At 41.4% G+C, this 24,835-nt stretch overlaps 1 protein-coding gene across 2 annotated transcripts in view; it reads right to left on the bottom strand.

The window, feature by feature from the left end:
• Positions 1-24,835, bottom strand: part of igsf9ba (immunoglobulin superfamily, member 9Ba) — a 41,490-nt gene extending 16,655 nt beyond the window's left edge. For both annotated transcript variants that reach the window (XM_063017076.1, XM_063017078.1), the window contains exons 1-7: positions 24,497-24,835; positions 16,870-17,067; positions 14,064-14,210; positions 6,673-6,824; positions 2,076-2,193; positions 1,227-1,368; positions 568-713 (exon numbers count right to left, since the gene is read on the bottom strand). In XM_063017076.1, coding sequence (XP_062873146.1) covers positions 568-713; positions 1,227-1,368; positions 2,076-2,193; positions 6,673-6,824; positions 14,064-14,210; positions 16,870-17,067; positions 24,497-24,560 — 967 coding nt within the window. In that variant the 5' untranslated portion in view covers positions 24,561-24,835. The remainder of the gene's footprint in view (positions 1-567; positions 714-1,226; positions 1,369-2,075; positions 2,194-6,672; positions 6,825-14,063; positions 14,211-16,869; positions 17,068-24,496) is intronic.

The following is a 24,835-nucleotide window of genomic DNA, read 5'->3' as shown; positions in this document are numbered from 1 at the left end:
TATAAAGCCTCTTAACTGACATGATTGTTACAAAGACTGCCGATTATTATGAGTAAACCTGAGACGAGTCCTCCTGTGTAATCTCTTGGACTCTTGGACTTGTCTTTGCTTGGACCGTGTTGGTCATTTACATTGTGCCTGATTATTCATCCTGATTTTGGACATCGAGACAAAAAGTTCACCATCCCATGACTTCTCATGATGAAACATCATCTGTCATATGATTGATCAACAACCAAATTATAAATAAATTATTGTCATAGATAGATAGATAGATAGATAGATAGATAGATAGATAGATAGATAGATAGATAGATAGATAGATAGATAGATAGATTGATTGATTTATGGATAATAGTAGCTTGTAAATCCATATTTGGTCTTCTGGGGGTAAAAAAGATTATAAATATAAGGCTTGGCAGGTCAGATCTATTTTGTCAGAATATTAGGCAGATATTCATAATATTTTGACTCATCAGCGTATCGGTAGAAAATACCCTCATACACTCTAAAATTCACTAGTGCAATGGAAACCAATGTGGAAGATACAATGTGAGCCGTACTTACACTGTACTCTCAGGTAGGCAGAGGCAGAGGGCGAGATGCCCAGGCTGTTGCTGGGACTGCAGGTGTATTTGCCAGTATCCTCAGGCTTTACGCGGTAGATGATGAGGGTGCCATCGATCAGGATGCGCACTCGGAGCTTGAGGTCACTACAGAGAGAGCATAAAGGCATGTAAATAAAAAACTTAATCATTATCATTAACAAAATGCTTGAGGAACATAATGTGAGATTCCTGCCATAACTCCCTCAGATCTGGATGGGTGAGGTGGGTATATCCAACCAGACCGATTTTGCCACGTCAGAACAAAACAGTTCAACGATTTTCTGATAAATTCAACCTTCCGTCAATATTTTTTTATTTACAAGATGATCAGACTTTCATATGGTATCATTTATCCAGATTAATCCCAAAGGTGTTCAGTGGGGTGGAGGTCAGGAATCTCTGGAGGCTATTGGAACTCCAGTACACAACCTCACAACTTCAACCTTGAGATGAATTGGACTGCCGACTTGCCGGCATTAGTGCCTGACCTCAGAAATGCTCTTCTGACTGAATTACAGTATCTTACAGGAGTATGTAAACATGTATGTAAATGCGTATGTAATCTTTTGACCTCAACTGTAGAAGCATAAGCAGAGCAGAACTAGATTATAACTTTACTTCTTGAAGTAGACGTTGTCTTCCTCCCATAACCAGGTGTAGGTCAGGTTGCCGGGGTAGGCCTCTGCCTGGCATGTGAAGAGGGCATTCTGGGAAATGTTCACGGTGATGTTCTCTGGAGGTGCCACGATGTATGGAGGACCTGAAATAACCATTGAAGCAATAAAGCACTGAGTATTGTGTCAACATGCTGGTTAAAATAAATGACTTTGGTACTTTAATACGTTTATCCTCACTGTTCACATGCGCACACATACACACACAGTCCCACAAGCTGATAAATGAAAGTAGAAAGCATATAGAAAGTAGTGGCAAGTAGTAGAGATGCAGACAAGGTGGAGTGGCTGGTGTAGAGTGTCAGGAGTGATTTGCAATAGAAGAAGCACTGCCAGAGTGAAAGGGAAAGTGACGGTAGTGAGGCCTGCAACGTTGTTATGATGACTTGGAGGAGGTGGCACTGACTGAAAGACAGGAGACGGAGCTGGAGGTGGCAGAGATAAAGATGCTGAGACTCTCATTGGGAGCGATGAGGATTAACAAGATTAGGAGTGTATTAGAGGAGCAGTGTTGGATGTTTTGGAGACATTTTTGAGAATTATTTGTTTCATAAGTTAGGGACGAGGGATTGAGATGCTTTGGGCATGTGCAGAGGAGAAATGAGAGTTCTCAAATGTAGATTCTTTCCCCTCATTCCCATCCATTGAGTTTTTAATAAACTTCATCCATTCAATGAATTTGTGCCTGGCTGGTATAAAACACCATGCCATGTTGTTGTGCATCATCGTGGTGCATTTAAAAACACATCTAGTTAAGTAAGACTCTAAATAACACCAGATGTTCAGCGCTCACCTTGCACGAGGAGGCGTGTGGTATGAAATGCCTCTCCCTGGTCGCTGTGAGCACGGCAGCTGTACGCTCCTCGGTCCTCCCGTGTGATGGCCTGCACGGTCAAACTGCCGTCACTTACCTACAGGCAACACAGCAAATACAAATAAATGTATTTATTAGGATTTTAACGTCATGTTTTACACACTTTGGTTACATTCATGACAGGACAGGTAGTTACTGGTTACACAAGATTCATCTCGGAGGAAACCCTGGCGTTTTCGCACTGAAAATGTCCAGAACTCACTACGGACTTCATCACAGACTGGACTGAATCATGAAGAACTCCTATAATTATAACTTTAAGTTTAAATTAATTTTGTGTATGTATGGCTTGTGTAAATCATTTTCCCTCAAATTATTCTCCAGGCCACTCAAGGAGGATGGGGTCCCTTGGCCACTGTCACCCTTGGCTCACTCAACAGGGGGTTTTTGGTCTGTCGGTCCTGGATTCTATAAAGTTTCTTTGAGACAATGTTTGTTTGTTTGTTTATTAGGATTTTAACGTCATGTTTTACATTTTGTTTACAATCATGACAGGAACGATAGTTACTCATTACACAAGGTCCATCACTTCTCAAGGTCTCCAATTCACCTTACTTGCAAGTCTTTGCTACCCACACTGACGCGGGAAGAACATGCAAACTCTACACAGAAAGGACCCGGACCGCCCCACCTGGGGATTGAACCCAGGACCTTCTTGCTGTGAGGTGACAGTACTACCCACTTAGCCACCGTGCTGCCGCTTTGAGACAATGTCTATTATAAAAAACGCTATACAAATAAATTTGACTTGACCTGAACTGTTCATCGTCAGGACTTTAATTGGGCCACTCGAGAAGAACGTTCAAAGCATCTGAATATTTTCAGAACCTACTGTACACAAAAGGCTTTGACAGGCTGTGCAGGCCGGCGTAATAAAGAAGAGTTGGCGCTGCTTGTGCTGCAATTAAACACACACATGCTGCAGCACAGCCGGAGCGAAGCTGAGAAACTAGAATATGAGCGTCCATCTCCAGGGAATAACAGAGTCTGAGACAACATCCGTTCTTCCTGCTCTTTACACCGACTGCTCCAACCTCACATTCCTCTCTTTCTCTGAGCTTCCGGCCATGGCAGCCGTAGTGCCAAGTGCAGATTCACTGCCCGTCTCGCCGCTCTTCTTAAAGGTGAGGTCATGACACGGTGCAATCGCGGTAAAGTGTTTTAAAGAAACGGAGGAGATAAAATTAAAATTTTAAAAAAGCATGAGAGTAAATTCATGGATGTAAGTGTTTATATAGAAAGGTAATAATAAAGCACATGCCCACCACAGTCTCCATGGATACGACATGTGTGCCCTTTTATACTCTGAAAGCAAACCCAGCTCCATCGTCAACTATAAAATCGGCAAGTTTGTCATTTGTTCTGACAACAAGGACTCCCAGCATGTGCTTATTATACACTCATGGTCATTTTATCAGAAAAATCATAATAATTCAGGGTACGGCCACGCCATTCTTTGTGACATGGGTTCTGCAAGGTGTTGGAAACATTTCTTTGAAATTCTGGTCCATGTTGACATGATTACGTGATGTTATTGTTGTATATTTGTCAGATGATCTATAATGTGCCTAATCCCCCTTCATATCACAGCAAAAAAGTGCTTTACTGGATGTTTATAGAACCAGTTTGAGATCAAGTAGTAATCTGTGGCTTTGTACAGTACAGCACATGTACAGTACAATTAAATTCTTTATTTGCTGGGGTCAGAGTGCCAGGGCAGCCACTGTATGGCACCCATGGAGTCAAGATGGTTAAGGGCCTTGCTCAAGGGCCCAACACTGGCTGCATGGCAAAGCTGGGATTCAAAGACACAACCCTCTAGTTGGTAACTCAGCTCTACTGACTAGGCTAGTGGTAACCCACAGCTCTACCCACTAGGCTGGTGGTAACCCACAGCTCCAGCCACTAAGCTATGTAACCCACAGCCCTACCCACTAGGCTAGTGGTAGTCATTATAAGATGGAAAACTGCTCCAGCCACTAGTCTAGTAGTCCCAAGGTGTTTTGAAAAAACATTTACTACAACAACACACTCACAACAGCCTGAAATGTTGACACAAGGTGGATCCATGGATTTATGTCATTTATGCCAAAAGTCTGACCCTACAATCTTCATATCACAGCACAAATCAAGACTGATCAATCCAGGCAATTTTGTTCCAATCCTAAACTGTCCAGTTTAAGTGAGCCTGTGCCCACTGTAGTCTTAGATTCCTGTTCTAGCAAAGAGAAGTGAAAAAATAATTTGTTATTGTAGCTCATTCACATTATCTTGAACCAGTCCAACAATTCTCATCAAGGCCATTTTTTTATAACCATAATTTCTAACAGACACAAACCAGACCGTCCAGCAAGAACCATTCTACAGTCAAAGTCATTCGGATGACATTCTACCCTACTACCTACCCTCCTACGTTTGATATGAATATATATTAAAGCTCTTGGTCATGTTAATGTGATTTTAAGAACCTCACTGTTGACATAATGTGCTGAGTAAATAATTACAGGAATCAATAGGTGTACAGAGCCAAAGGCTGCAAATACAAATCACTACTTTCAAAGATAGAAATGGTTAAAATGGTCTTTTAAAAGTTATCTTCATAATATTAGATTTACCAGAACAGTTCTATTAATGACTTGTGCATTTTCTGTGTTTGTCTTTACTGGCAATCAGTGAGACTAATACTGGCTGAAAGCACAGCAGGCGAATACAAGGTACAGATTGGATATGTACATGATGTACAAACACAAAGCATGGCAGGGTACAGCTTGATCTGTAATTTAAAGAGCTAGAACAAGCCGATAAAGGTTCAGTCTGGTTTGTGTTATTTTTTTTTTCTTCCATTGTTCTTTCCTCAGGGGTGCGCTCAGAAGCGCTGGCAGATGATGCCTGCTGGAGCCAGACTGCCTGAATGTTTTCTGTCAGTCCAACACAAGCTCATCTCATGCTTCTCTCTTTTCTTGTCAGTTTTTCATACTCCTTCTGCACACCCGTTCTGATTCATCTGTACTCGCCTATGCAGAGCAAGATGCTTTCTGAGGAATTTTGAGGATTATTTGTTTCATTGCAAAGCATTTAAAAGAGAGCAACAGACTGAATACAGACAATGTCATGCTTGTTACCATAGCTGACATCTTAAACTCGTGAGTTCGGATCTCAGCTCTGCTACCGGCAGGCTGGGCGCCTATGCAAACAAAGATTGCCTCGTTGGGAGGGAGGGTGCCGGACAGGATTCCTCATGACTGATGCTATTATGATCTCTGCTGGCTCATTGATGCCGCCTGCACAGTGACGAGGGATAATGGATATCAGTGCGTGACTCTCCTTGTGCGAGACTGATCCCCAGTAGCAGTCGGCTACTGCACACGTGTCAGAGGGGGCATGTGTTAGTCAGGAGTGGAAGTCAGCATTGGTAGAGAGGAAGCGAAATGCAATCGGTAATTGGATATGACTAGATTGGGAGGAAAATTGGGGGGGACTGCACAAAATAAATAAATATATAAATAAATATGTGGTGAAACAGCTTGAAGACACGTATATGTCACCATACCTGTATTACTTGGTGACCTGGTTGCTAAGTAACAGTGAAGGTCTGTTTCAGCTTCAGCAAATATTTTATTCATAATTACTGGACAAATTGGACTTTAATTTCTTTTTTGTTCAGTGTATAGTTTCGTTGATCCATGAAGAAGAATGTAACATTAAAAATGAGGTCCAATTATGTTCAAATTAGGTCCGGATCTACTGGTAAACACTGGGCGCAAAGCAGGAATACCCAGGGTGCTCATCCATTGCAGGGTTTAAGCTACCTTAACGTTCCTCAGACATTCCTAATCATGTTTGTGTAGATGCCCAATCAGACGACAGCAGCACTAAGATTCGAACCCAGGTCTTTCAAGCCTCCCATTAAGCAACCTGATGATGATAATGTCCTGACTGACATGCAGCTAATGAAGAGAGTGCAGTTTAAAAGCAAACCTTTTTTACCAGCACCTACAGCTTTACTTTGCAGCACTTGAATTAGTTTGAATTTGTTTTTACCTAATTTACTAAATGGAACATTGGTCTCCTTCCAAAGTTATGAAAAAAACTCAAACTGTCATTTTACGCTTAATGGATGAGTGAATTTGTTTGGATGCACTCAACGAACCATCAAAAACAGGCCTGCTAGGAAATAGATGTCCTTTTTAATGAGAGAAGGTAAACAAGTCCCATTTATTTTGGAACAGAGAAATCAAAAAGCAACTCAATTAAATCCAAATCAAACCAATTCCTGCTCTGGATTGACTGTAATTACTGGGTCACTTGTTTTCTGTTTATTTGGTTTATTTTGGTTTTATATTATTGTTTCCTTCTGTATAATTCAGCACTTGGGTCCATTTCTCTGTCCACTGAGCAGCGAGGTGCAATCAGACCCCCTCTTATACTTTTACCACTGTAAAAACCCCACACATAAAAACACATTCATGCAAATCACTGTTCAAAAAATCAGATTCGATCACTTTTATGGACTTACTGTGTATTTTTTGCTGCTGGCCAGCTGCTCGTCCTCTCTGAGCCAGGTGACCACAGGTTTGGGGTTACCGAAGGCGGTGCAGCTCAGGGTGATGCTGCTTCCCTCCCTGGCCTCCACGTATTGTGGAGGCACGTCCGTAAATGTTGGGGGTGCTGCGAATAAAAGCACATTGAGAAACAAATCAGAGCCCCACCACTTTTATACCTTTATTATAGACTAAACCAAAACTTTTGCATACAACTCAAATTCAATGTTGGGACAGTAAAAAATGTAAATAAAAACAGACAGCAATGAAGACACCAAAAATGCATTCTTTGTTGTCATCTATTGCAGGGTTTTTTAAACCTTATTTTCAAGCAACCCACATTTTGTCCATGGTGAGACCCAGGCAACACAAATTATGCATCAAAACAAAACTAAATAAACTAAATTATTAAAAATAGTGGCAATCTGGTCCCACTTTACAAAATGTAACATAAAGCCTCCACAAGGGGGCGCCCGTGCACAAGTTTATTTCGTGTATGTGGCTGTTAAAATTTGTTGATTTAATTAATATTATTATTCTCTGTGACCCATTTTTGGCTGCCTGAAAAAAACCCTGATCTATTGCATTTTATAATCATTAGTCACGTTTTTAATAAGAGACAGGTTTGTCTAGCAACTGCACACTTTCTTTTTTTTAAGTTTATTTATGCATTTTCTCCCACTTTCTCCAATTTTAGCGTAGTAAATTTGTCTTCTGCTGCTGTGGGATCCCTGATTGCAGTCGAGGTGGGTATATTGCTGCTCACGCCTCTTCCGACCCGCGTGCAGCCCTTAGCTGAACCCTTTTTCACCTATGCACTCTGCACGGGTGCGTCTTTATCTGCCAATCAGGGTCCTTTCACAGCGTTTGAAGACCCCACCCACATAGTCCCATCATCCCTCCCTAGCAGAGACGTGTCTGCTGCAGGCACTGCCAATTATGCCCGCTAGATGGCGCCCAGCCGACCGGTGGCAACGCCGAGTGTCGAATCTCGGCGCTGGTGTGCTAGCGGAATATCCTGCTGCGCCACCTGGGTGCCACCTGCACTTTGTAACTACAAATCCACAGTCATGTAACGTGTGTAGTCTTGCTACAACAAGCAGGTACGTCTCTGAAAAAGATGTTGTCCTAATGGCAGCATATGCATCCGTACCCCTCACCTATAATGGTGCCACTGGCGCTAACAAACCTGCACACCATGCCAGACACTGGCTTTTCAACGTATCATTGATAACAATGATCTTTTTTTTTTCTTTTAATCCGCAAGAATATTGCAACACATGTTAATACAATAGGATGTGATTTGGGACAGAGCCTGAGATTTGAGAAGAGATGCCTGTGGTTCAAGGAGAGATGCCATGCTGCAAATGGATTCATAAATGCTGTACAAGCTTTAAAGATTTCTGCAGGTCTCCCCTCTTTCAGCACTTATTTTACTAAATTTGTGCTTTTTGTGTGATCTTTGCAGCATGACATCTTTTGGGGGAGTTGCAAGAGTACTGAATACTTCTTTATTGTGTATCAGTGTGGATTGATTAAAGCCTTTTCCAGCTTCATATCTCACCACCACAGGATACTTCATATGAAACGATCCTTCCTAAAATGAGCAGCCTTGGATAAAGATCTTACCGAAGGGTTCACATACTTGTTCTTCTTACTGAAGCTCACAGTTTAGTGTGTTGTGTTATTTCTCATCCTCACTTGTTAAAAAAAGTAAGTGCTAATGTATCCAGCCTCCCAATCATCCACGAGGACCATCACCATCGTTCTCACGCTGCCACCCACGCCTGGCAGATTCAGACCTGGCATGGGTGCCTAATGACCAGCGACTGCAGCAGGAAGACGCCGGGCCAGCGAGGACAGCCGTGCTCTTGTCCGAGGTTTCCACAGAAGCGCTACTGTTCTGAACGGCAACATCTTCCCATCTGACACCTGCAGGGCAGGAGCAGACAGACTGGCATCCTCTCTTACCCACCCAGCAGGAAGAGACGGCTGTGTGCGTAGGACAAACACAGCGACTGTGTTATTACAGCTGGCTACCGCCACAGGAAACTGACACTGTCGGGCCTTTCAGCTTCCCTGAGAGCCAGACAGCACCTGGCCTGACAAAAGGGGGGGAGCCACCGGAATACCAATTTACTACCAGTGTCAGCGATTGGAAAGAGGCCGGAACTGTCAAGTGATGCAACCGACCTTAACTTTAGAGCAGTGGTCCCAGGTACCGGTCCGAGGGTCATTTATTACCGGGCCGCAAAGAAAGAATAAATAATGTAGACTGGACATAAGGAACACACTTCTGGTGTTATTGTCTCCTATCACCCCTAGGTGAAAACGTCTCATTGCAGCAAAAAAAAGCTCAGGGTTTTCACAAATTGTCTATCATTGGTGAGCAGTATTATATGCACTTTGTGTTTTTTATTATGCTTGTCGAATAATTTTATTCGAAATCCTCCCGCCCCTGCTGGTCCGTGACATTATATCTTATATGAAACTGGTCCGTGGTGTTAAAAAGGTTATGGACCGCTGCTTTAGAGCATTGTTTCCATAGACAATGCCAGATTGGGATGTCCTGTAAGCTCATGGCCAGGTGTCCACAAACTTTAGGCAATATACTACAGTCAGTACATCGGATTTCACCATGCTAAATGTTTTTTCCCTTCTGCATTATTACAATTTGGATATATCTAATTACCATGTACTACTGGCGCACCTTGTATGACATCCTCGCTGACTGAAAAAGGGTTACAAAGCCCCTTTTAAGACTGTATAGGACCACACTGAGATGACTCGACCAACCAAGCAGAGGCTGCAAGCCCTACCTAATTCATGGCTGTAAAAATCACATCACGGACTGTGAAATAAGTCGTTTCTCGTGTAATATGCAATTTGCTTTTTGTTCAAAATTCTATGAGCCCTCCTAGCAATCCTACAGCAATTCAGTTAGTAATCACTTAGTAAAAAAGTAACTGGGGTAACTGAGTTTGTAAAACACCCAACCAATACTGTGGAAGCAAAACATGGACGAGTATTTTTGGATTTGAGACGGAGCCTGAATGTTCTAGGTTTACATTCAACTACTAAAGTAAGCTGTACATTGTATTGTAGCTTCAATTTATTCCATCATTCAAATTATGAGTGTAATTTAATGCCACTTTTCTTTAAAAATCAGTGAAATCTGATATCTGATTAGGCGTGGTCAATTGTTCCTGCTGGACGGTCAGCCAGGTCAGTAGCTCAGCTGTTATTCAAACTCGAGCACTCAAGAGCTTGATGGCGGTGGAACATGTGCTAGCCTGCAGTCCTCCTCGGTCGTGCATGCAAAGGAGGTACGCAAGAGGAGATAAGCAGTGCAACTGTGTGTGTGTGTGTGTGTGTGTGTGTGTGTGTTTCACATGCAGTCTGTCCCAGAGCGTGCTGGACAGAACGGCAGCTGTTTCCCTGCACCCCTCTGTTCTGTTTCAGTCATGGACTGCAGCACAGATCCAGCGAGCCTCCCCTGCTGCATCCGCTCCACTCACGGCAAATATGATGAATTTCAAGTAGGCTTCGCGCCGTTTAGATGCAATGCAGCACCACTAGCGTATGTGAGTAAGGTCACAGAGTCTACTGTGCACGCGGTGTGACATTAAAAACACACAAACCGTCTGTAGTGAACAGTCAAAGATAATCGGATCAGATTACAGAACAGTGCGGAGGGTGGAGTGAACGTTATGTTCATGAATGCTTGTGTGCATGTGAAGCCCTATGGGAAATAATTCTAGAAATCGTTCAGTGCAGCACTGCAGATGTGTGTGGGTGTGTTTATACGTACAGTGTGAAAAAGTATTGGCTCCCTTCTGATGGTCTTTTACTGTGTATTTGTCACACGGAATGATTCTGATTTCTCAGGTATGAGACTAATAAAAAAAAATTTTGGTGTTTAGACAGTCCCTACCTTAAGTCCCTACCTAATTCACGGGCATGAAAATTGTGTCATGAACTGAAATGAGTCATTTCTCGTGTGATAATATTATATTTTATGTATTTTACATATTATTATTATTATTATTATTATTATTATACACACCTAGTATTCCCAATCTGATGCTTATGATTATTACTATTATTATTATGTATATTTTACCATGTATATTAATTTAATACCACTCACTCACTCACTCACTCACTTACTTTCTTAACCACTTATCCAATTAGGGTCGCAGGGGGATGCTGGAACCTATCCCAGCTTTTCAATGGGCGCAAGGCACACAGTAACACCCTGGATGGGGTGCCAGTCCATAACAGGGCAGACACACTTACACACACACACACACGTACACACACCCATTCACCTATAGGGCAATTCAGTGTCTCCAATTAACCTGACTGCATGTTTTTGGACTGTGGGAGGAAACCGGAGCTCCCGGAGGAAACCCACGCAGACACGGGGAGAACATGCAAACTCTGCACAGAAGGACCCGGACCGCCCCGCCTGGGGATCGAACCCAGGACCTTCTTGCTGTGAGGCAACAGTGCTACCCACTGTGAGCCACCCTTGAGCTAATACCATACATGTAAATAGCTAAAGTTATAATTATTATACTATCCATAGATATCTAGTTTTACTGATGTTCTTTTTGCACAGTGCTACTATTTGCACTTATGGTAGATGCTAACTGTATTTCGTTGCCTTGTACCTGTACTGAGTAATGACAATAAAGTTGAATTAATCAATCCATCCATCCATCCATCCATCCATCCATCCATCCATCTATCTATCACAGAATTGTTTTTCTGCCAGCCATTCTTTCTCTTTCCCAAATACGCTCACAGCTTGAATTATCCTTGCCAGGTCGCTGTTTAGACTTCAGAATATTCATAGGCTTCGTCTCGCATGCATATTTTTAGTGAACAAATATCGAGAGCACACTGAGAGCTGACAGCTCGTTGCTAATTATACTGTTCCTGTGGATAGCACCTTGGATAGCATCTGACAGCTGAGGAAAGAAATATCAGGAGCCGTGAAGCCTCGTGATGAATAACGAGCACGATTCAGTGACGAAGCAAGACGAGCAAAGTCACAGTGAAATGCAGACAGCATAAAACAACTGAGTTTTACAAATATATGTTTTTAATTTAGCTGTTAAAGCAACACCCAAAGTAAACAAAAAATAGAATAAACAGAACAGGTAGTTACTGGTTACACAAGATTTATCACTTCAAGTCTTTAATGTCAAACACAGTCAGTCATGGACAATTTTGTCACCTCACTTGCACGTCTTTGGACTTTGGGAGGAAACCGGAGCTCCCGGAGAAAACCCACACAGACACAGAAAGGACCAGGACCGCCCCAGTTGGGAACTGAATCCAGGAGGCGACAGTGCCACCCAACGAACCACCATGCCGCACACAACTCCATATTAATGACAGTGATTTTGAAATTAGATGTCATAACAAGCTCATGGTTGGGTGTCCACATACTTTTGGTCATACAGTGTTAGAGTCTTTCTGTTCCCACCGCTCCTTGGCATGACTGATGAATATGAAATCAAGCTGTGATTATAATCATTCACCCCGACCAATAACACACATCCATTACACGCCAGGCAGGCTGAGTGAAGAGAGAAAAAGAGCCTATAAAGCAGCGTCTGTTGGCTCCCGGTGCACACGAGCCTCTCGAGATGGAGGTAATAACTCACACACACACACACACACACATACACACTCATATATGCACTCACACTCAGCAATCCGTGCTCATAAAGTCCAACATGTTTAACAAGCTTAAGGTCATTTTTACACTTGGTTCGAATCCTCAGGTCTGTTTCCAGGATTGATTCTGAGCTTGTCATCATTTTTGCAGGATCGTCCTGTGGCACCCGGCTCAATTGTGCAGCTCTTATAGGGTCCCACTTGGATATGTCCAATTCCTTCACACTCTGGTGACACTTTCACCCGGTCGCTGGCTGAGCACGTTTTCTTTACACTAACAAGCTTTTTTAATATTTCCCCCAATTTTTCTCCCAATCTGGTCATATCCAATAACCTGTTCACATTTTGCTTCTTCTACTGCTGCTGACATCCAGTTCTGACCAATTAGAGCCATGATTAACATACACCACCTCCAACACGTGTGCAGTAGTCGACTGCTTCTTTTCACCTGTTTGCAAACTGGGACCTGAGAGGGTCACAGATCCGATGAAACAGTGCATTTAAGAATAAGAACCGCTTCACCCTGCATTTCAAAAATACTTCAGACGCTTCAGCATTTCTATCCCCTGCATTTCCTTTCAGGGTATAGATTTTGTGTTATTCAGCCCCCTGATGGTGCAAAATAGTCACCTCATCACATGCAAGCACCCAATAAACATAAGGAAAGGCAAACAGGCATATTTTTCTGCTTCATCATCAGATCGGTGGCTTGTAGGAACCCAATTCCAACACCAACGCCGAAAAGATCTTGACAGACTACAATCAATTCTCTATTTAGAAGCTGCCAAAAAATGCTCTTTCAAAGCCATGTTCTAAACCCACGCCAAATGTGTCCACTGGGATTTCTAACGGGCAATGAAATCAGTCAAAGACAACAAGGTAGAAGCTAAACGCATCACACTCCTGCAGAATCATGCTTCACCACTGCTGAGCCAAAAATGTGCTTATGAAGCAGCGTTAAATTCTAGGCATGTGCTAGTGTGGCATAACCTGCTATTAATTTACTGTCGTGGCCCATATCCAATCAAATCAAAGTTTATTTGTCACATACATAGTCATACACAGCATAACTGATAGTGAAATGTTTTTGTCACTGCTCGGCCACATGATTTCTCATGATTTGCCTTGTCCCAACTTTTTAAAGGGATTTGCAGGACATCACAAATGGTGTAAATTGTGAAATCTCTAAATTTCTTCAGAGATTTTGCACAGAGAAACAAAGTTTTTAAACTGATTGACACTTTGCTCTCATAGTTCTCTGAAAAGTGGCAAAATTTCGACCTATTACTTGGTTGGTTGGTAATGTTTTTTTTAAATACCCAATAACTTCCCCTATCAAACTTGTTAAGGGTGTTACAGACCATTTCAACCTTTTCTACCAGGAATTATATATAAAATGTATGTTATGACAATTATCATTTTCTAGTTTTCTAGTCCATTTTCCAGTTTAAACACATTTAAACAGAACCTATAATTATAGATGTCCATCAATTTTTTAATCATTATTTAGGCAAAACTGTTTAAAAGTCTAAAAATCTAATTAAAACAGTAACAGGCTCATTAAGCACTCAAAAACAGAAGCTCATTTAGTTCATGTCACTGGTTTGCCTACAGGGAAGGAACCAAAAGGCTTGTTTTTTTTAAGTTGCAGATCTTTGGTGTTTGTGTGACTCACCATTGACTGTGAGATGGACCCAGCTGCCATTGTGGAAGGTGTCGTACTGTTGTTCCAGCATGAGAACCCTGCACTCGTACCAGCCCTGGTCCTCTGAGCGCACCTGATCAATCTGCAGAGACGCCTTGCCGTGCAGGCTCGTCCTTCCTTCAACAGATACGGACAAGTGTACAAATTTACAGATCAAATCAGCCTTCTACAAATACATACAAATATGCTCACGCTCAGGTGGATCAGCAGTACATTACAATAGCCAATCACAGGCTTTGAGTTTTTAGTCATACAACCCTACATCCAAATTTAAGAAACTGTTTTTTAGTCTCTAGATGTAATAAAACTTTGCTGTCCATGCAGGACTGGAAATGTTGTACAAGAAAAAGTGTGTAAAACATTTTCAAACAAATCTAGATGGATTTCTAGCTGGCTGCAACAAGCATTGTCGAACTGTGATATTTGCCAACCAGTACGCTATGTTTGCATGATTCCTCTTTAGTGTTGGTTTATGCAATTCCTTGCATTATTAGGCAGCACCCCAGCAACCGAGTGGTATGCAACCCCGTATCTTCCTCCTGCAAGACTCTTTTGGGACGAACCATTTGCTAAAATGTCAAGTCCCTGTTTCAGCTGCCCATCCCAAACTCTACTCAACATACTGACGTTGTGGCCGGTCATCACACTTCACAGCAGTGGTGCAACAAACAGTTTTTATAGAACTGGCATCACAAGCAGCGCTGCTGGTTTCCAGAGCAGAAAATCAATACACCATGAGGAAACACAGATTACAGCTTTGCAGCAATAAAAACGATATAAAAGAAAATCAGAGCATCAAAAAATCACATTTATTTTAACCCAGGGTGATAAAGTGCTGATGAGGCGAGATGTCAGCGCTGAGGTTAGCGAGCATCTTCACACAGGGCAAATGAAAATGAATCTTCTTAACCACTACCATGGATGAATTGCTTTCTGAATCTCCCAGCATGGATGAAACGGTGGCCCACTGGTGTTGTAGCTGCCGCTCTGAACACAGGTCAATAATTTGGGGGTAAATTGTGGGCTGCATGTGGTCAGCAACAATACTCAGATACTCAGATAGTCAAAGTATCATGCATCCCAAAGAAACACTTTCCACTACCATCAAAAATCACGATTCATCAGATCAGGCAACATTTTTCTTTGCCTGTCTTAAGCCTGTCCTAAACTTAGTCTTAAGACTGTGGCCTATTGTTAGACTACGGTTCTAGGCTGACAAGAGCCCAATGTGGTCTCCTGCTCAAAGTGTTTGGTCAAGGCACCAGCACAAGGGCGAAGGAATACTTGAGTACAGCGTGTTCCTCTATATGTAGGAGTCTGCCTCTGGCTGGTAAAAGAAGAGCCCAATGGCTTTATGAGTGCCGGACAGGGCATGTACTTGTCTGGGGTCCTTCTCAGTAAGTGTGGATGATGTGCATGAGGCTGAGCTTGACAGTGTGATGAGGGGAGTTGGACATGTCTGAAAAAAAGACGTTCTTCTTCTTACATTTAAGACTATTCTTTTTCTTATGATGAAATTACTGACCTAAACACTGACCTTAAGCCTCAGAGCTACCAGTATAAGAATCCAAACATCATATAGCTTATAATTAGTACTAGAGAACAAGCTTCCCAAGCCTTTCTAAGAGTCGGCGCATTAGATCAGACTGAACTAGCAGCTTATTAGCATGTTTGGCAAACACGGACACGGACCTTATAATTAGCTCTGTAATGCATGTAAACAAATGATTAAAACTCTGACACAGTTTGAAGTCAGAGTGTTTACTGGTGCTAGTAGGTAGAATGTAGGTCAAACTGGCATGAAATCTAACCCACCAGCCTGGCTGGGTACTTGGCAGACACGAACCGGCCGTGATCTAGAAAGTAAAGGCTGGACGGAGATTCTTCTTCTTGCTCCTCGTATTTTAAAAATGGAAACGCCTTATATTCAAATTAACAAACAAATATCAACCAATATTTACCCTTACTGTGGTGGAAAAGTTTGAATATCAATTAGGGATGCTCAGGATTACACAATAGCAAAAAGAAAGTGTTTGGCCACATATTATCAATTTTTGACCAACAAGATTAGTCAAACATGTGTGGACAGATGTGTATGAAGTCCACTTTCATCATAGGAACAATGGTTATCAACAAGAAGGTTGTGTGTTTGAATCCCAGCTTCACCATGCAAGCACTTTTGGGCCCTTGAGTAAAGGACTTGACCCTCACGGCTCCAAAGACACTGTACAATGACTGAATGCCTTTATTTGGTCATATATACATATACACATGTACAGTACAATGAAATTCTTTATTCGCATATCACAGAGGGTTAAGGTTTAGGGTTAGGTTTAGGGTTAAGACTTAGGGTTAAAGTTTGCCTAACCCTAACCCAAAACCCCAACCTTAACCATAAACCCTAACCTCTAACCCTAAACCTTAACCCTAAACCCTTAACCTTAACTATACACCTTAAACTGAACCCTTACACTTAACCCCTAACTCAAACCCCTAAACCTAACCCCAAGCATAACAGTAACCCTAAATCTTAACCTCAACCTTAAACCTTAATCCTAAACCTAACCCTAGCCCTTAACCTTAAACCTAACCCTAGACACTTAACCCTAACTCCTAACACTAGTCCCTAAACCTGAACCTCAACCCTAACCCTAGACCCTAAACCTAGACCCTAACCCTAAACCTCAACCATAAACCCTCTGGGATGTGCAAATAAAGAATTTCATTTTCAAGTTTCAGATGCTTTTCGCTAACCAGCTAATGAAATTTTACTCACCGGCATACTCGGGGTCCACATGAGGAGGATAGAACCGAAAGTTAATGAAGAAGGGGATAGGCACACCAAACTTGAACCACTCCACCACGTAGGGGGTCTGCTGGCCGTTGAGGGGGTGGCTCACGTCACATCCCAGAACTACGCTGTCTCCCGCATGGGCCGTCACGTATTGGGGCTCCTCTCTCACGCCGTGGACACCTGCACGCAAGCAGAGAAACATCAGAAACGCAGACAGTTTTAAGGTTTGGTACTGGTTTACTTAAACAACATTCAGAAATAATTTGCATCCCAACAGTAAAGTGTTTTGTGTCAAGCCTCTTAAACTAAAATATTCACAGGCTGCTTTAATAGACATACAGCAGAGGTGTCAAAATCAATCACAGAGAGGGTAAAAATTAAAAACAGGGACTATGTCAAGGGCCAAACAGGGTCAACATTTAATAAATAGGATAAACAGAATAGTGGATACAGTGCAAAAGGAAAATATATGTCAGTAGGCTACATGAATTCTTTGATTTAAGGTCACTGGTTCCAACTGTGTGTCTTTTTAAAAGATGTGGCAGGTAAAAGTACCACAGAATTCATGAGACGACATAAAACTCGTCCAGCCAACTAATTAATCGTTACTCATTTACAGTCAGATTGATTTTATAATAAGCTTTTCAGATCGGTCGATCCATACGCAGGCCCGTTACAGGCACGTGAGAAACCGTAAACATTAAAGCTCGTAGTATCTGTCTGAGCATTAAATATTCTCATGAATGGATTTTCCCTTATTGGCCTCATTGCTCAGATCAGGATGTTCACTTTAATGGAACGTAGTAGATCCTCAGCGCTTCAATGAAAAGGGAAATCACAGACGTAATCAAAAATCCTGCTGACACCGCACTCTCCGCTCTCTAGACACTGTGTGGAATACTAAGTGTCTATGTAAAGCTAACACAACAATAAATCAAGCGCTAGCTATTAATGTTGCAAATAATAGTAAGAAAAAACTAAACTTTTGTGCAAACTGCACCTAGTTTCATTAGAAGAATGTACAATGTATGATTTTATACAAAATGTATCAATAATAATAAAGGTAAAAAGACTTTACCTCAGGCCAAACATTATTCTAAAACACTTAATGAAAGATCTACAAATCACTAGCAAACACCTTAAACATTCCTGTTTGTACATTTGGTTTGATTGTCCTTAATAAATGCGTCTTCACTTAAGAAGGTAAGATTAAAGCCAGCAGTCACCCAAAAAGAGTTTGAGAAATCATGAAAAGAAGCAGGAACAACAAGCTACACAATAACAAAATAATCTACATTGCAGTCCTTTGCTAAAAGAGGTGGTGCAGCAGCCTAACATGCTATCCCGCCATCACAGAGATCTCAAGCTCTCAAGTTCGAATCCCAGCTTGTGCTATCAACCTGGCCAGCCATACAAATAGACACAATTGTGCCTGTGGGTGAGAGGTCAAACAGGCTCCATTGCCATTATACAATAGAGACCTTTGAGACCTCTGTCTGGTCAAGGCATCTGCACTAGTGGTGAGGTATTCTGGCAGTTCATAGCATCACTCTCTGTACACTGTACAGTTCTCTGTAAGACTCTACTGACAGGTGAAAAGATATGGCAGGCGCCAGTGTTTTAGTGGGCGCATGATAGTCTCAGAGCTCTTCAGCCAGCATGGGGCTGTAACAAGGGAACTGGCAATGTGCAGAGAAGTATGTAGATGAAATAAATCAGAGAAAGAAAAATAAAAACTCTGGCAATAATTCAGCTCATCATGTTTGGAGAAAGAATCTTAGGAGGACAAAAGCCACTGTAAGGTATGGTGGTGGAAGCATCATAATATGGGGCTGCTTTTCAACAAACAGCATATGATAATACATGAATAAAGTAAAGTAATTAATCTGGACAATCAAGACAACATTCCCAAACATAAAGCAAAATATCTCTAGACTAACATGGCCCCTCTGGTCATGAGCATTCTGATATTCCAAGCCCATTGGTGGGATTCTTGCATATTGACGAGAGAAACGGGTCAAAACTGAACCATAATGTGGCAAAAAATGATTTGTACTGTTGACGCCTTAAAGCTGTACCTGCCAACAGCAGCTTTGGAGCAAGGTACCAAAACATGTCTTACTTTATGCTTAGAAATATTTATAACTTGCATAATTCAATTCATATAATTGATTTCATACATCATTAGCAATGGGTGTAGTCCACATACTTTTGACCATACAGTGTAATTAAACCTTTTAACTTTAGGACTGAAACAAAGAGGATTTCTAAGTGGCTTGAGCTGTTGAGTCATGAGGCCTGACCCTGAAAACCTCTCTGTTATTGTGACAGCAGAAGTGCACAGATATGGGTCACACAAAAAGCCGGTTAAGCCATAATGAATGGACAAGAGGGGATGTGTGTACTCTGTTAAACTTTTAGATTCTGCACATGATCAGCCACGTAGAGGGTTACACCACCTCGTCCTGAAATCCCTTCCACAGCAAACATGCACACAGTGGGTCCACCACACAGTCTTATGGAGAAGTGTAATGTTTTCTTGCTGTTCTATGGGACAGTAAGTTAAATCCTACATTACCTGCATGGATTTCCTGCTCATTTTAGCACCATTTATTCTATTTGTTACAACCTTAATTTAAAAAAAAAGTAGGAATGCTAAATTTCTGAAGTTCTGAATTGGAATATACTGTATGTAACACAGGTTTTATGGCAAACCTCAAACCTTATTTCAATTTATGGGAGCAGGGTTTCTACTTCAAGGCTCTTCCAAACTCAACCCAAATGCAACCCAAAAATAATATTTTCCAAAGCTCATGAATCCTGTTCAGGATGGGAATGAAGACTTGCTGGTATATAGTGCATCAAATGCTTTTTTCTCTTATAAAGAAGGTAATGTACTGAATACTGAATCCAGTAGAGCACTTTGGGGATGTAGTATAATGTAAGACAAATCTGCAGCACTTACAAGATACATTTGTCACTGGACCAAAATCTTGTCAAAAAGGCTGTTTATAGAGCACATGTGTTCTTACCCTTTATAAGTTTGGCGTTCCTAATAAAGTTGTCAGCAAGTGTATAAATGTATTGAATTGGAACAGAGACTTCAGGGACACCAGATGGTCACTAAGTTATTTGGAAACACAAGACATGGTCACTTTAACAGGGTCATAGGTGTCCATCTGATAGGATGCGCACCCCAGCATCATTTCATCAACCAATCCCATCTGGAGCCTGGTGTCCGTGAACTTCACAATCTGTTCCCAGCCTTAGAGTTTGCTAAACTGTCTTTTTCAGGCACTGGTATGGACTTTTATTTTTACACATTTACGGAATCAAAAAGTGTTGTGAAGTTAATTAACAGTTAATTAACATGTATAAGGCATTTGTTTTAATTATTAAATGATTCATCTTCAGTAATAGTTTTATCCTGGTCAGGCTTTCGGTGGACCTGGACTCTCTCAAGAACACTGGACACAAGGTGAAAGCAGAACTCTGTGGTTCTGTAAGTAAAAATAAACATCACAAAATATTATGCCAGGGATGGGCAATATTGTAATAATATTAACTGTAATAATGCTGAACAGCTGTCGAGAAGTCCAATTGTAAACATGGCAACACACTTATTTATTTTCTAGAAAATCTTGTCTATTGGACAGGCTGTTTTCACATATGACTGTTTGTGTATTTGTATCTGTGTGTGTGTGTGTGTGTGTGTGTCTGTAAGTGAGAAAGTGATTGTGGTTTGTTTTAATGACCACAAAAGCAATTAAATTTAATCAGAATAAACTTACAGAAATTAGAAGTTTTTGGTCGTGTGCATGTGTGAACAGAAGCTGGGTCCCAAATCACTCCTCATTCACATTAAACTTTACTTATTACATTAGAGAAGAAGTAAACCAATATGCTTTTGGGTTTAGAACACTACCCAGCAAATATAGTGGTGTGACAGAAGTTTTGAGCAACATGACAGCCCAATGAAAGCATAATAGATATTAAAATACATCCCTAATGTCCAAATATCTTCAGAAAAGTCCAAGGAGTGTACTGGGATAAGACAAAAAAATCTAATGAATTATTTATATTTTACTGATGACTCTGACTGTCTAGACATTGATTCCACTCCTCCTAGAATATAAAAGCAGGCCTATGTACCAAACAGTAACATTAGAACAGGAATAAGAGTTTTATAGCAGTTAGCAAGTCTAGGCAGGACAGACAGAAAAGCATAGCGCAGTAGTCCAGGATCTGTAAGCGTCCTGCTGAATATTTAATAGCCCTGAAGGAGACAGTACGGCCACGTTGACACAGCTCTAGCTGACGGGGAACAGAGGAAGACTCTGAGTAAGGTGGGAAAGTAAAGGAATGCAAGAAGAAAGTGAGTGAAAGCATAGTGGCCGCCTGTCAGGAGCTTCCGATCTGAAACAAAACCTCCACATGACTACGGCTAAAGGCTGTAAAAGTAGCTAACTGACATCACTGCTTGGAGTTTACCTTACTAGCTGCCTGGTGCCACATACACTGTCTATACTTACATAATGCAGTATGAAATATGGCTGCCAAAATTAAAAGTCAGCAGATTTTTATTTCCGTCATGCTTGCTTTGATATAGCATAAATAGTGGCAGACTAGTTGTGGCTAAATTGTTCATTTGCATTTACTGAGCAGACAGAATGAATTGAAACAAAAATACATTTCAGAATACGTTAAGGAAAACAAATCATGTCCCAAATACATCGTCTATATTCAAATTAGCATTTTAGCCATTAAAAATCAACTAAACAAAGTAGTTTTGCATTCTGTCAGTTTGACTTTCTAAAACCTTCTGGCTCTGAAAAGCTATAAAACAGATTATTGCAAAGTAAAAGTGGAAACATACCTGATGTACATTTAACACAGTGAATGTAGCATTAGCATTAAACTTTTTTACATTGAATTGTTATTTACACTGACTGGCCACTTTATTAGGAACGCTTGTGCGCCTGCTATCTCATGCAATCATCCAACAAGCCCGTCATGTGGCAGCAGTGCAATGTATAAATCATACAGACACATCAAGAGCTTGAGTTATTGTGCACATCACACATCAGAATAGGGAAAAATGGAAGTGACCTTGAGCTAATGTTAATGTCAGAAATGCTTGTTTAAGAGTTTTCTAAAGAATCTTGTTGGTTTTCCCTCACACAATAGTCTCTAGAGTGTACACAAAAACAAAAAAAACATCTAGTAAGTGGGAGTTCCAAGAGCAGAAACACCTTGTTGATAAAAAGGAGAAAGACCAGACTGATTAGAGCTGACTGGAAAGCTACAGTAACTCAGTGTAACACAGAAAATAAACAGAAAATAAATGAGCAGAAAATAAACCATAGTAAATACAGATTAAACATAAAATGAAAATTTTATTGACTGTAAATCTAGATACCTTTGATCCCAGAACCCAGAAAATAAAAAACAGAAACAGCGTTTCTAAAAACAGGATTATAACGGCCCCCTATATCAAGCAGTGCAGGTGTCATGCATGTAGTGGGGGTCCCAAACACAAAATGATTTATGATTTCATGATGGAGAAGGGGGTTGCATTGTGGGGGAATCACATTTTGCTATGTACTTCTTTTTGCTTCAGCCAGTCTGTACCTGGCCACTACATTCAGTAGCCTTACAAGAAAGGAAAGCAAATTCAGCGTGTGCTTAAAAGACTACAATCAAGTTTACACCTAGTTCTTTGATGCTTCTTGAATCTGGACCACCAACACAGTGTTGTATTTTGTTTTTAGTCGTTTCATGCAATATGCTGTGCATTTCATATTAGACAAGCAGGTGGTGAAAATGACAGAAAAAAATACAAATAATCCCTGCCCTACAAATAATCAACTGATTCAAAGTTTTACCAACATTGGGGTTGCAATCCTTGTGTGGTTGTTTAGGATGCAACATATATAAAGTTCTACACAGATTAAATTATTAGCTTGTGTTATTTATTTAAGTGTATGCCTCTCATTCTCCTCTAACAATCATATAAAAACATCAGCCATGTGCAATGAACTCCAAGTACATGTTCACCTGCATTTTTCCCTCATAGGGGCCACGCCGCCTCACTACGCTTGCTGCTCGTGGGCAGTTTTATGGAGAATCAAAAGTTGCCTACAACTTCACCGTTTGCATAAAGCACGTAATAATAATCTATGTTGCTTTGTATGTTCATGGATATTTGTACAAAAGGGATTTCTAATGTTTCTAATAACATGATATGATTTTTTAAATATTAAACTTTTATCTTTTAAACTTAACCAACAGCATTTTTACAGCAAAATTTCCAGGGGCGCCAGACAACGACTGACCCTGCGGTCTGACCCCAGTCTCCAAACATGCTGGAACATGCAGAAAAAGAATTGCATCGTACTGTACATAAGTATATGTAAATATGACAAATAAAGGCATTCTGCTTCATAATACCTGACCACAACCCTACTGAACACAGGGGAAGAATTGGACTATGGACGGCAAGCCAGGCCTTTTTGTCCTGACCTTACAAATGTTCTTTAAGCTAAATAGTCATGAAATCCCACAGACGTTTCAAATCCTTGCTAAAGGCCTTACCAGAAGAATGGAGGCTAATATTCTAGCATTGTAAAGCCCCTTATACTTCATGTTTAAGTTAGGTTTAACAAGCTCATGATTGTATGTCTATGTAATTTTGGCAATATGTACATTTATATCTTATAGCTTATATCAAACCACTCCAGCTCATGAAGTACAAAACCACCAGGTGTGAACAGGCTAAATGACAAGATCTATCATAGGTAACCACACCATGCTGTACCTTACCATGGTGGAAAAGGTGCACAAACACTGTGCTGCATGATGGAAAAGCTACATGAACAAACACAAATGTGGATTCACCACTGATATGGGAACAAGCCTTGCTTTCGACCCCCTGGAAACAGCAAGGTTAAATGAGTCCACTCCTGACCAGGCTATAGAAAACATGGATGATTCAAGGCGCACGAAGGATCTGCATCCAAAGCAACACAACACAACCATCTCAGTCTAACGTGAGGAGCCTGACAGTCGCTACTGTAGTGCCATTATTAAAAAGGCCAGTGAATGCAGAGAATGGCGACTGCGCCTGGGAGATATCCAGCGCCATGCTGGAGGTCCAGCTGATTTAATAGAAGGTAAAAAAAAAAATCTACAGCCAGCCAGACGATTGCAGATGTATGGTCTGGTGTGCCAGTATAATAGGATGCACTGGTGGAATCTATATGTGCAGTAGGCTGTGCGATCGGCTATTCTTGTGCACTTCACATTGACATTTGCATGTGCAAAATCATCGATCGTACAGCAAGTGCAATGATTTGATTGCAAATGGTGCAAATGGAAGGTGAGATCGCGTCATGTCTCCAGGAATTCACGAAGTGACGGGCTGGAGACGATGCTACACGCCTTGCGTCTGGCCGATCACGGCCTGTCATAAAACAAACCCATAAATAATACCGCGCAATCGGATGGAATGAATGCAAGCGTGCGGATGGATCGGGCGCAAGTTCAAAGCCGCACAATCTTAAAGATCGGATCAAATAAATTGGAGAGTAAAACGTGCTCTTCGACTCACCTTGAGCTGTCGTTCCCCGGGTGCTGAAAACGCTTGCTATCAAAGTGGCCACATACCAAATCATAGTACTGTCGCCGACCAGCAAAACCAGCTCAGCGTGGCCCTTGCAACAATTTGCACATAGTCGATTTGCGCACGCCGCACCGTTTTCCCAAACGCACCGCCGTTATTCATATCACATCACTAAGAGACATGTCACATCCCGTGCTCTTTCCTCCCGGCGTCTTCCTTCATTCCTGCCCCTGCCCGTCTGTCTTATGGCATCCTCATCAACCTCATCCTCATCAGCCTCAACCTCATCCTCAGCCACGCTCCCCCCCGATCACCTGCACCAGCGCG

This window comes from Trichomycterus rosablanca, chromosome 20 (genome assembly GCF_030014385.1).
Source record: "Trichomycterus rosablanca isolate fTriRos1 chromosome 20, fTriRos1.hap1, whole genome shotgun sequence".
Lineage (NCBI taxonomy): Eukaryota > Metazoa > Chordata > Actinopteri > Siluriformes > Trichomycteridae > Trichomycterus > Trichomycterus rosablanca.
Note: the sequence above shows the minus strand (reverse complement) of the source record. Positions and strands in the feature narration are given on the sequence as shown.